The following is a 12,991-nucleotide window of genomic DNA, read 5'->3' on the forward strand; positions in this document are numbered from 1 at the left end:
TGTGGTGGATTTCTCAGGATCATCTGTCTCAGGGCACATGCTTCCGGAGACCCTCCTGGGTGATTGTGACCACGGACACCAGCCTTCTACGTCTGGGGAGCAGTCTGGGACTCGTTAAAGGCTTAGGGCTTATGGACTCAGGAGGAGTCTTCTCTCCCCATATACATCTTGGAGTTGAGAGCAATCTTCAATGCCCTGATGGCTTGGCCTCAGTTTTCCTTAGCCCGTTTTATCAGATTCCAGTCGGACAACATAACCTCAGTGGCTTACATCAACTACCAGGGAGGAACTCAGAGCTCCTTGGCCATAAAGTAGGTGGCTCGGATTATACAGTGGGCGGAAGCTTACGATTGTCTTCTATCTGCCATCCACATTCCAGGAGTGGACAACTGGTAGGCAGATTTTCTGAGCAGACAGACCATTCATCCTGGGGAGTGGGCTCTTTATCCGGAGGTGTTCTCAGGTTAACCCTCAAGTGGGGGGAGCTGGAGTTGGATCTGATGGTGTCTCGTCAGAACGCCAAGCTTCCAAGGTATAGTTCAAGGTCAAGAGATCCTCAGGCTGCCCTGATAGATGCTCTGGCGTTTCCTTGGGTTTTCGGTCTATCATTTCTGTTTCCTCCGTTTGCTCTCCTTCCACGAGTCATTGCTTGTATCAAACAGGAGAGAGTGTCTGTAATTCATATAGCTCCTGCATAGCCTCGCAGGATTTGGTTTGCAGACCTGGTGAAGATGTCTTCTCTTCCACTTTGGAGGTTACCTCTGAGGAAGGACCTTCTAACTCAGGGTCCTTTCCTCCATCCAAATCTAGCTTCTCTGAAGCCGACTGAGTAGAGATTGAACAGTTAGTCTTGGCTAAGCGTGGATTTTCTAAATCAGTCATTGATACTACACTTCAGGCTCGCAAACCAGTTACTTGTAAGATTTACCATAAGGTATGGTGTAAATACCTGTATTGGTGTGAATCGAAAAGCTTCTCTTGGAGTAGGGTCAGGATTCCTAGAATTTTGTCTTTTCTCCCAGAAGGTCTGGAGAAGGGATTGTCAGTCAGTTCTCTGAAGGGTCAGATTTTTGCACTGTCTATTCTTTCACACAAACGTCTGGTGGATGTGCCAGATGTTCAATCTTTTTGTCAGGCTTTTGTCAGAATCAGACCTGTATTTAAATCTGTTGCTCCTCCTTGGAGCTTGAACCTTGTGCTTAAGGTTTTGCAGCAGGCTCTGTTTGAGCCAATGCTTTCTGTAGATATTAAGTTGTTATCTTGGAAAGTTTTGTTTCTTATTGCTATTTCCTCTGCTCGCAGAGTTTCTGAGCTCTCGGCTCTACAGTGTGATTCCCATTACTTTATTTTTCATACGGATAAGGTGGTCATTCGTACTAAGTTGGGGTTTCTCCCTAAGGTAGTGTCGGCTTGAAACATTAATCAGGAAATTGTTGTTTCTTCCTTTTGTCCTAATCCTCATAATGAACTTCTTTTGCATAACTTGGATGTTGTGCGTGCTCTTAAACGAAAGTATGATTCGTTTTGCTTATGAGACTGCTGGAGAGCAGCCTCCTTAGAGAATTACGGCTCATTCCACTAGGGCTGTCTCCTCTTCTTGGGCTTTCAAAAATGAAGCTTCTGTGGAACAGATTTGCAAGGCGGCAACATGGTCCTCTCTTCATACTTTTTCCAAATTTGATACTTTTGCCTCGGCTGAGGCCTCTTTTGGGAGAAAGGTTCTTCAAGCGGTGGTGCCTTCTGTTTAGGTCTGCCTGTCTTGCTCTCCCTCCCTGTTCATTCAGAATAGCAATCATATCAGATCAGCAAACGGAAGTGACGTTCCGTTTGTTAATCTGCCCGTAAATACTCACCGCGCATGCGATACTCCGTGTCATCGCATTCCAATCCCAGCACGTCAAAAATTACTATGTTTCCTATTCTTATAGAACACCGTAATAGCGCAAAACTGTCCCTGTGCTATCAGTTGTAACCATCATAGGTTCTCACCAAATGTGAAACTAACACAAACTCACTAATGCACTAGACATGTGCTATTGTTCCCTTCTGGAATCTGTGTGATTAGACACCTGGGACCAGATTGGTGTATTTAGATGGAATAGTATTGGAACCAGATTAGGGAATATTTTTTAATAAATATTAAACTGGGATGGTTAATTAGATCTGATCATTCAATAGGTGTATAACAACAGTATATAGGATCTCAAGAGCAGAATAGTGAGTGTGTAATATAATCAGAATTAGTTCACAAGCATGCACCCCTGTAAGTAACAAGGTGGTGAGAGGAGGTGATGATATACACCCCAATGCTTGTACTGACATCTAACACTACTGGTCATGAAAGAAATAATACAGCAAGTGTTCAATGAGATGTAATCCATACATTATACTGTTGTTTAGTAAGTTAGTTAGTTAGTAGAGTTTCACATTTGTTGAGAACCTACGATTGTTACAACTGATAGCACAGGGACAGTTCTGCGCTATTACGGTGTTCTATCAGAATAGCAAACATAGTAATTTGTGACGTGCTGGGATTGGAATGCGATGTCGCGGAGGACTGCATGTGCGGTGAGTATTTGCGGTCAGACAGCTGACAGAACGTCACTTCAGTTTGCTGATCTAATGTTTGCTATTCTGACACACAGGCTAGTCAAAACTAACCCTACTATATATATTTCCCTTATTGGCTTATCTCTAACTGATAACTGCAAAACAAACTCATTTTATTAAATTTATGACTTTGACTATCCCTGTTATCTGCAGATTCAATACTGGACTTGCTCTTCCAAAAAGCAGTAGGTGGAGGTTGGCTATTGAAAAACAATTTTAGCTAACAAGATGTTAATTTAAAAATATTTTAGAGTTGACCAATATGACACTTCTGTAGCAAAACAATAGAAAGTCTTGTAATTATATTATCCCTTTTAAGTAAGGTGATTTTCTATTTTGTATTTTTTTTCCTTTTTATTTATTTTTAGCCAGAAAAGTGGGATAAAACTTGTTTACATTTACACTGAAACAAATACAGCTGTGTCAGATGTGCAGTTCCTGCAAAGTCTCATTGGTGGGTTTGCACTTCTTGCTCAAGCCCATTGGAGGGTGTGTAGTTCCTGCTAAGACCCATCAGCGGTTGTGTACTTCCTGCTAAAGTCCATTGGTGGATGTGCAGTTCTTGCTAAGGCTCACTGGTGGGTGTGCAGTTCCTGCTAAGGCTCACTGGTGGATGTGCAGTTCTTGCTAAAGCTCACTGGTGGGTGTGCAGTTCCTGCTAAGGCTCACTGGTGGGTGTGCAGTTCCTGCTAAGGCTCACTGGTGGATGTGCAGTTCTTGCTAAGGCTCACTGGTGGATGTGCACTTCTTGCTAAGGCTCACTGGTGGGTATGCACTTCTTGCTAAGGCTCACTGGTGGATGTGCAGTTCCTGCTAAGGCTCACTGGTGGATGTGCAGTTCTTGCTAAGGCTCACTGGTGGATGTGCAGTTCTTGCTAAGGCTCACTGGTGGGTGTGCAGTTCTTTCTAAGGCTCACTGGTGGGTGTGCAGTTCTTGCTAAGGCTCACTGGTGGGTGTGCAGTTCCTGCTAAGGCTCACTGGTGGGTGTGCAGTTCTTGCTAAGGCTCACTGGTGGATGTGCAATTCTTGCTAAGGCTCACTGGTGGATGTGCAGTTCCTGCTAAGGCTCACTGGTGGGTGTGCAGTTCTTGCTAAGGCTCACTGGTGGATGTGCAATTCTTGCTAAGGCTCACTGGTGGATGTGCAGTTCCTGCTAAGGCTCACTGGTGGATGTGCAGTTCCTGCTAAGGCTCACTGGTGGGTGTGCAGTTCTTGCTAAGGCTCACTGGTGGGTGTGCAGTTCTTGCTAAGGCTCACTGGTGGATGTGCAGTTCTTGCTAAGGCTCACTGGTGGGTGTGCAGTTCCTGCGAAGGCTCACTGGTGGGTGTGCAGTTCCTGCTAAGGCTCACTGGTGGGTGTGCAGTTCCTGCTAAGGCTCACTGGTGGGCGTGCAGTTCCTGCTAAGGCTCACTGGTGGGTGTGCAGTTCCTGCTAAGGCTCACTGGTGGATGTGCAGTTCCTGCTAAGGCTCACTGGTGGGTGTGCAGTTCTTGCTAAGGCTCACTGGTGGGTGTGCAGTTCTTGCTAAGGCTCACTGGTGGATGTGCAGTTCTTGCTAAGGCTCACTGGTGGATGTGCAGTTCTTGCTAAGGCTCACTGGTGGATGTGCAGTTCTTGCTAAGGCTCACTGGTGTGTGTGCAGTTCTTGCTAAGGCTCACTGGTGGGTGTGCAGTTCTTGCTAAGGCTCACTGGTGTGTGTGCAGCTCCTGCTAAGGCTCACTGGTGGGTGTGCAGCTCCTGCTAAGGCTCACTGGTGGGTGTGCAGTTCCTGCTAAGGCTCACTAGTGGGTATGCACTTCTTGCTAAAGCCCATTGGAGGGTGTGTAGTTCCTGCTAAGACCCATCAGCGGGTGTGTACTTCCTGCTAAAGTCCATTGGTGGATGTGCAGTTCCTGCTAAGGCTCACTGGTGGGTGTGCAGTTCCTGCTAAGGCTCACTGGTGGGTGTGCAGTTCCTGCTAAGGCTCACTGGTGGGTGTGCAGTTCCTGCTAAGGCTCACTGGTGGGTGTGCAGTTCCTGCTAGGGCTCACTGGTGGGTGTGCAGTTCCTGCTAGGGCTCACTGGTGGGTGTGCAGTTCCTGCTAAGGCTCACTGGTGGGTGTGCAGTTCCTGCTAGGGCTCACTGGTGGGTGTGCAGTTCCTGCTAAGGCTCACTGGTGGGTGTGCAGTTCCTGCTAAGGCTCACTGGTGGGTGTGCAGTTCCTGCTAAGGCTCATTGGGGGATGTGCAGCTCCTGCTAAGGCCCATTGGTGGGTGTGCAGCTCCTGCTAAGGCCCATTGGTGGGTGTGCAGTTCCTGCTAAGGTCCATTGGTGGGTGTGCAGTTCCTGCTAAGGTCCATTTGCATTTACAAATTGGTAGCAGGAATTCCAAGATGGCTACCACAGTGTTCCTGTACAGCATATTAGTACAGGAAGGCAGAGCAAGGGCATGTTCTCCAGTATGGATTAATCAATAAGAAAGGATGACTCACAGTCACAGAGAATCATCTGTTCTTTCCCCTATATGGCTGCCTGCTCAGCTTTTGCTAAATGCAAAAAATCAAAATGAATACTGTTGCAATGGGAGGCCCCACCACAGCCCTAGTAATGCCCCTTGGGATAATGGATTCCAAATATTTTCAAACTTATCCAGTATGTTAGTTTACCAGAAGACTACAGAACAGTCTTGGAATTATAAGGAGTATTATTAAGGGCATGCAAAACGCTATATAAACACATACATGCTGTTTATAGAAACCTAGGATCTGAATACCTAAAAAAAACAAAAAAAAAACTTTCTTGAATGGACACTGAAGCTTCAATTAAGAAAGTGTTTATGCACAATTAATTTTGCTATAAGTGGATGACAGGGGCAACTTATATGAAATCTTTGATGGTAAAAAAAAAAACAGCTTGAAAAAAATTCTGCCAAGCACAGGAATGTCTATTTTTTGAGATATCTTTAAAACTGTGGAACATTTTCCAAAACCATTTTTCCCCCTCTATAAAGCAAGTGAAATTGATATATTAATTACATTCATGAACATTGGTTGAAGAACAATAAACTCTCCCATTTTTTAAATCAGATCTGTAATGTTAATGATATTTAAGATGGAGATTAGTTCATCAGTTGTATTGAAATTGTGCTATAACTTAATTTTTAATATAGATATAAGATTTAAAAAAACCCTGAGCTCCCACCGCCCACTCCAAAAGTACATTTTTCTGTGAGCTAACGATTTAAATTGTTGTCCAATCGGCACTTTTCCCATATGGCAATTTTGTTGTAGCTATAGCACTGATTGGAGAACAATTCAAACCGTTAGCTCACAGAAAAATTGACTTTTGAAGTGGGCGGCGGAGCACGGGGAATTTTAATTTCATATCTGCATTAAAATGTAACTTATAGCGCATCTTCGTTACAATTAAACTTCATCTAAAATATCACTAACAGTCCGGATCTGATTTTTTTTTTTTTTTTAAAGGGGCGAGTTTACTATTACTTTGGAGCAAATAAAGGAGTATAAAGTATATGTTTAAAGAATATTTCTGAAATTGATTTTTTATTACTTAGTATGCTGGTGTGTTATCATGTGTCACACAAACAGCCATTATGGGGTTGATCACAATCCTTCATCAAATAATTTATCTACAAAAATCCCCCTAGAATTCAAAGGTAAATTTTGTAGAAATATCATTAGATAAACTTTTATAAAGGGTTGGGATCAACACCTATGTTTAATCTCTGCAACACATAGCAGAGCCTCAATGCATTACTGTGAGCGGATGACAAGAGATGTATGTGTATCCACCAATCACCATCTATCTCCCAGCAGTGCTTTGCTGATCCTGAGTCTACCTAGTTGTGTTTTTTCAACAAAGTATACCAATTAAATTTAGTTGTAGAAGTACATTTAAAAATCTCTTAAAAATTGTGTGCTGTATATGAGCTAAATAAGTTAAAGGGACAATCTATACCTTGGTCATCTTAAAGTCTTACCTTAGATGAAGCTGCAAATAGCCTCCTGCACCTTTTTTATATCATGCAGCAGGAATGGTAAAAAAAGTTATTTTAAAAGGAATAGCGCTGTGGAATCTGTTGGCGCTCTTCAAATAACCGATAATAATAATAATAATAAAAGGAATATTGTTTCTAGCCACTTTGAAATGGCTGCCAAGCTCCACCCACTGATGACATCATGATCTGGGCTACATATGTCATCCAATCACAAAAGTCTCACTAGTTGGATTCAACAGACTGTCAATTCTATTCATTAGATTGCCTAGATGCAGCCCAGCTTGTGATGTCATCAGTGGGCTGAGCTTGGCAGCCATTTCAAAGTGACCAAAAACAATATTCATTTTAAAATAACTTTTTTACTGTTCCTGCTGCATGATATAGAAAGGGTGAAAGAGGCTTATTGCAGCTTAATCGAAGGTAAGACTTTAAGATTACTAAGGTATAGACTGTCCCTTTAATTTTTATTCTACATCGCTGTAATAACAATATATTTGGTGCTATAAATTTTATTTATACCTGATTGTTACATCTCTTCCATCTTTCTGTCCCTTTTAATTTAGCTATCTACAACTACCAGGCTACTCAAGAGGAGGAACTGACACTGCAGGTTGGAGACACTGTGCAAATCCTTGAGGCATATGAAGGTGAGTGATTCAGTTTCTTGCAAGTGTGTTCTCTGGACAGAATCATACAGAAGCTCCCGGCACTTTGGGCTTAGACAGGTGTGTAATTTTTAAACAAATTTCCAATTTACTTCTATTATCAAAATTCCTTCTTTCTCATGGTATTCTTTGCTGAAGGAACAGCATTGCACTCCTGACAGCTAGCTGAACACATCTAGTTAGCCAATCACAAGAAACAAATGTGTGCAGGCACCAATCAATAGCTAGTTCCCACTAGTGTAGCATATGTGAGTATTCTTTTTCAACAAGAGATATCAAGATAACGAAGCACATTTGAAAATAGAAGTGAATATAAAAGTGTCTTAAAATAACATGCTCAATCTGAATTATGCACGTTTAAAGGGACAGTCTACACTATTATTATTATCGGTTATTTGTAGAGCGCCAACAGATTTTGCAGCACTAAAATTGTTATTGTTTTAAAAGATAGGTAACGCCTTTACTATCCATTCCCCAGCTTTGCACAACCAACATTGATATGTTAATATACTTTATAACATTTAAACCTCTAAATTTCTGCTTGTTTCTAAGCCACTATAGACAGCCTCTTATCACATGCTGTTTTATTTGCTTTTCACAACCGGAGACTGCTAGTTCATGTGGGTCATATAGATAACATTGTGTTCACGCCTGAGGAGTTATTTATGATTTAGCACAACATAGTACTAAATGCAAGTCAATAGATAATAAATAACATGTTGTGATCAGGGGCAGTCAGAAGATGCTTAGATACAAGGTAACCACAGAGGTAAAAATTATATTAATATAACTGTTGTGCAAAACTGGGGAATGGGTAATAAAGGGATTATCTATCTTTTAAAACAATAAAAAAAAAATTGTCGACTGTCCCTTTATTATTGACTTTCCTATCCCTTTAATGAATTTACTAGATAATGTGTGAGTTGCAATATGCTGGGATAGGGTAATGCAAATTCTAAGTGAGATACAAGTCTATTGTAGAGACTTAAAAGCCAATAGTATGTGGAGGGTGTTCTGTGTATAAAAAATATATATATATATATATATATATATATATATATATATATATATATATATATCTTATACTAACTTTATGCCCATGCAGACTAAAGCCCTAATTGACTCCTCCAAATAATCATAGTCCCTCGTTGCTTACCAGGATGCACTTGTAACTTTATTTTACAACAATAGTCAGTATAAAAATAACCAAGTTTCTGCTATAGAAGGAACTTTAAACTAGCTAAGCTATAATACAGTGGTTTTGTTAAGCTCTTATCAACCTATCTATTTTGGGTATTAGTTAGCATTAGCTGTTTAGCCACTAGGCATTAGCTATAATACTAACTCTGACTCCTTATTTAACTGATCAGTGGAGATTATATATAAGTATCACCCTGGCTTAAAGCTTTTCTCTTTGCTGTGCAACATTTATTGCATTTTGTTGTAAAATCCTCCAAATAAGGTAAATGGAGTTTGGCTATTGAAAAACAGTTATGGTAAAAAGGATGTTCATTTGTTTTTAATAATCTTTAGACTTGCCTGATATGTTATTCTATAGCAATACAATAAGAAATGTCTTGTAATTACAAGGTGTGTAAGTCCCTTTAACCACTTTATGCTGTTAGGACGTTCCATGCCATCCTAACAGCACTGGGCTTTAAAGGGACACAAAACCCAAATTTTTTCTTTTATGATTAAGATAGTGCATGCAAATTTCTAATTTACTCCTATGTTAAATGTTTTTTTCGTTCTCTTGCTATCTTTATTTGAAAAAGCAGGAATGTAAGCTTAGGAGCCAGACCATTTTGGCTTCAGCACCTGGGTAGCACTTGCTGATTGGTGGCTAAATGTAGCCACCAATCAGCAAGCACTACCCAGGGTTTTGTGTCCCTTTAATCCCGTTAGGACAGCATGGAACAACCTACAATATACGGCGTCCTGCAGCTTCCTCTATTGACGTAGGTAAGAATCAGCCTGGGGGGCATGCCTAGCAGTGTAGGCAGTCTCCGATGATCCGTTTCTGTCCTTGAAATCACAAAATCGCATCAACAATGGTGTGATTTATTTTTGACTAATAATGTTCCATTGTGAACACAATAGCACGGCCACAAAGGGGGTTAAAAAAAACAAACAAACAACAACAAGATAGGCAAACTTTCTTTTTTACTGTTTAGCTAATGTGCACTAAATACGTTATAATGCAAGAGATTCCTTGTGCCTTGCAGACATTTGACTTGTCTATTCTCTCTCTACTACTCCCGGTCTAGGAAGTAATTAGACACATACACATGGAAAAAAACAACAGTATTACCCTCAAGCAAGACGGATCATTGCAATATGTTGATTAAACAAATGACAAAAAATGTAATTGGTAGTCTATGGAAGTCATCCAAACCTAAGGAGCTTACAATCTAATAGAAAACAAGGAAATGGCACTAGAGGTGGTATAAAATCTGTTGGGGGGAAAACAAGATCCTCCTTTGACCTTCAAACTGGGCGCAAAAATATCTTCGCTCTCCTCCCACACCCTTAGCTCAACAGAATGTAGCTATTGTCCACAGGAACTCTGGACATGCAATGACTTAACCGTTTCAGTGTTTTCAAATGTCCAGTTTGAAAGAGTGGCAATCACAATCTAGTAAATTCTTTTGAAAATATATCTCACTGTTATCCGAAGCAAACATAAAGATGACGTGTTAGCATGATTAATATAATGCAGAGGCAAATAGATTTTGCAGAACAAGAGTTTATGCTTTAAAACTAATAGATAATTATGACAGGTGTGAGGACGGACACAGTTCTTTTCAGGGACTTTGGAAAATTTATAAAACAATCTATTTTAACCATTATTTTTTTTTTTTGCTGGGTCATGGACATCGGTAGTGCTATTTTAAGCCTAGTTGAGTTCATACACTTTGTTTAAAGGGGCAGTAAAACACTTCAAGGTTGTTATATATGAAATATTTAATAATGCGTAATAAATAAAAATAATCCAGTATATTTTCATTATTTATTTTCCTCCCTTACCTGTTATTTAAAATTGTGACTGTTCCCATTCTCAGAAATGCAATTGCACACAGCAGAATTTACCTTGTGTTTGTAATCGTTGTCAACAGAGGCGATACAATAAATAAGCAATGCAAGTTTTACTAACTAGCTCAATGACAGTGGTTAGGATTATTTACTCCAGTAACAAGTCTGGAATGGCTCATTTAAATTATGTAGATGATGGGGGAGTTTGGCCATTGAAATGGTGGTGCTTGCTAATGCCTTCAGAATTGCTAGACAACCGAAAACTCTCTTGTAATTTCAAGGTGGTTTATATCCATATCATAAATATATATATAAAATATGTTATAAACATAACTAGGATCAGTAATACAAAAACTAGATGTTCTTGAATTATAAGTGTAATATTTGCATTAGAGTGTACCTTTTTAAAGGGACATGGAGCACACATGTTTCTTTAAAGGGACATAATACTCATGCTAAATCACTTTAAACTGATGCAGTATAACTGTAAAAAGCTGACAGGAAAATATCACCTGAGCATCTCTATGTAAAAAAAGAAGATATTTTACATCACAATTTCCTCAGCTCAGCAGAGTTAATTCTGTGTAAAAAGTTATACCCAGCTGCAGGTAAAAAAAAATAAAAAATGAAGAAATGAACAGCAGCCAATCAGCATCAGCAGTGCTGAGGTCATGAACGCTTTTACTGTGATCTCATAAGATTTCACTTAACTCTCATGAGATTTCATAGTAAACTTCCTTAAACTGAATAGGGAAAACATAATTTATGCTTACCTGATAAATTCCTTTCTTCTGTTGTGTGATCAGTCCACGGGTCATCATTACTTCTGGGATATAACTCCTCCCCAACAGGAAATGCAAGAGGATTCACCCAGCAGAGCTGCATATAGCTCCTCCCCTCTACGTCACTCCCAGTCATTCGACCAAGAATCAACGAGAAAGGAGAAACCAAGGGTGAAGTGGTGACTGGAGTATAATTTAAAAAATATTTACCTGCCTTAAAAAACAGGGCGGGCCGTGGACTGATCACACAACAGAAGAAAGGAATTTATCAGGTAAGCATAAATTATGTTTTCTTCTGTTATGTGTGATCAGTCCACGGGTCATCATTACTTCTGGGATACCAATACCAAAGCAAAAGTACACGGATGACGGGAGGGATAGGCAGGCTCATTATACAGAAGGAACCACTGCCTGAAGAACCTTTCTCCCAAAAATAGCCTCCGAAGAAGCAAAAGTGTCAAATTTGTAAAATTTGGAAAAAGTATGAAGCGAAGACCAAGTTGCAGCCTTGCAAATCTGTTCAACAGAAGCCTCATTCTTAAAGGCCCAAGTGGAAGCCACAGCTCTAGTAGAATGAGCTGTAATTCTTTCAGGAGGCTGCTGTCCAGCAGTCTCATAGGCTAAACGGATTATGCTACGAAGCCAGAAGGAGAGAGAGGTAGCCGAAGCCTTATGACCTCTCCTCTGACCAGAGTACACGACAAACAGGGAAGACGTTTGTCGAAAATCCTTAGTTGCCTGCAAGTAGAACTTGAGGGCACGAACTACATCCAGATTGTGTAGAAGACGTTCCTTCTTTGAAGAAGGATTCGGGCACAGGGAAGGAACCACGATCTCTTGATTGATGTTCCTGTTAGTGACTACCTTAGGTAAGAACCCAGGTTTAGTACGCAGAACTACCTTATCTGAGTGAAAAATCAAATAAGGAGAATCACAATGTAAAGCTGATAACTCAGAGACTCTCCGAGCCGAAGAAATAGCCATTAAAAACAGAACTTTCCAAGATAACAACTTGATATCAATGGAATGAAGGGGTTCAAACGGAACACCCTGTAAAACATTAAGAACTAAGTTCAAACTCCATGGCGGAGCAACAGTTTTAAACACAGGCTTGATTCTAGCTAAAGCCTGACAAAAGGCCTGGACGTCTGGATTTTCTGACAGACGCCTGTGCAACAAGATGGACAGAGCTGAGATCTGTCCCTTTAATGAACTAGCCGATAAACCCTTTTCTAAACCTTCTTGTAGAAAGGACAATATCCTAGGAATCCTAACCTTACTCCAGGAGTAACCTTTGGATTCGCACCAGTATAGGTATTTACGCCATATCTTATGGTAAATCCTTCTGGTAACAGGCTTCCTAGCCTGTATCAGGGTATCAATAACCGACTCAGAAAACCCACGTTTTGATAAAATCAAGCGTTCAATTTCCAAGCAGTCAGCTTCAGAGAAGTTAGATTTTGATGTTTGAATGGACCCTGTATCAGAAGGTCCTGTCTTAGAGGTAGAGACCAAGGCGGACAGGATGACATGTCCACTAGATCTGCATACCAAGTCCTGCGTGGCCATGCAGGCGCTATTAGAACCACTGATGCTCTCTCCTGTTTGATTTTGGCAATCAATCGAGGAAGCAGCGGGAAGGGTGGAAACACATAAGCCATCCCGAAGTTCCAAGGTGCTGTCAAAGCATCTATCAGAACCGCTCCCGGATCCCTGGATCTGGACCCGTAGCGAGGAAGTTTGGCGTTCTGGCGAGACGCCATGAGATCTATCTCTGGTTTGCCCCAACGTCGAAGTATTTGGGCAAAGACCTCCGGATGAAGTTCCCACTCCCCCGGATGAAAAGTCTGGCGACTCAAGAAATCCGCCTCCCAGTTCTCCACTCCCGGGATGTGGATTG

General features: G+C 40.9%; 1 protein-coding gene across 1 annotated transcript in view; it reads left to right on the plus strand.

Annotated features, from left to right (window-relative positions):
• The window catches only part of DOCK5 (dedicator of cytokinesis 5), a 458,078-nt gene that overhangs the window by 29,752 nt on the left and 415,335 nt on the right, over positions 1-12,991 (plus strand). Inside the window, exon 2 of the mRNA XM_053718116.1 lies at positions 7,175-7,258. Within this exon, the coding sequence (XP_053574091.1) occupies positions 7,175-7,258 (84 nt within the window). The remainder of the gene's footprint in view (positions 1-7,174; positions 7,259-12,991) is intronic.

Source organism: Bombina bombina, chromosome 6 (genome assembly GCF_027579735.1).
Source record: "Bombina bombina isolate aBomBom1 chromosome 6, aBomBom1.pri, whole genome shotgun sequence".
Classification (NCBI taxonomy): domain Eukaryota; kingdom Metazoa; phylum Chordata; class Amphibia; order Anura; family Bombinatoridae; genus Bombina; species Bombina bombina.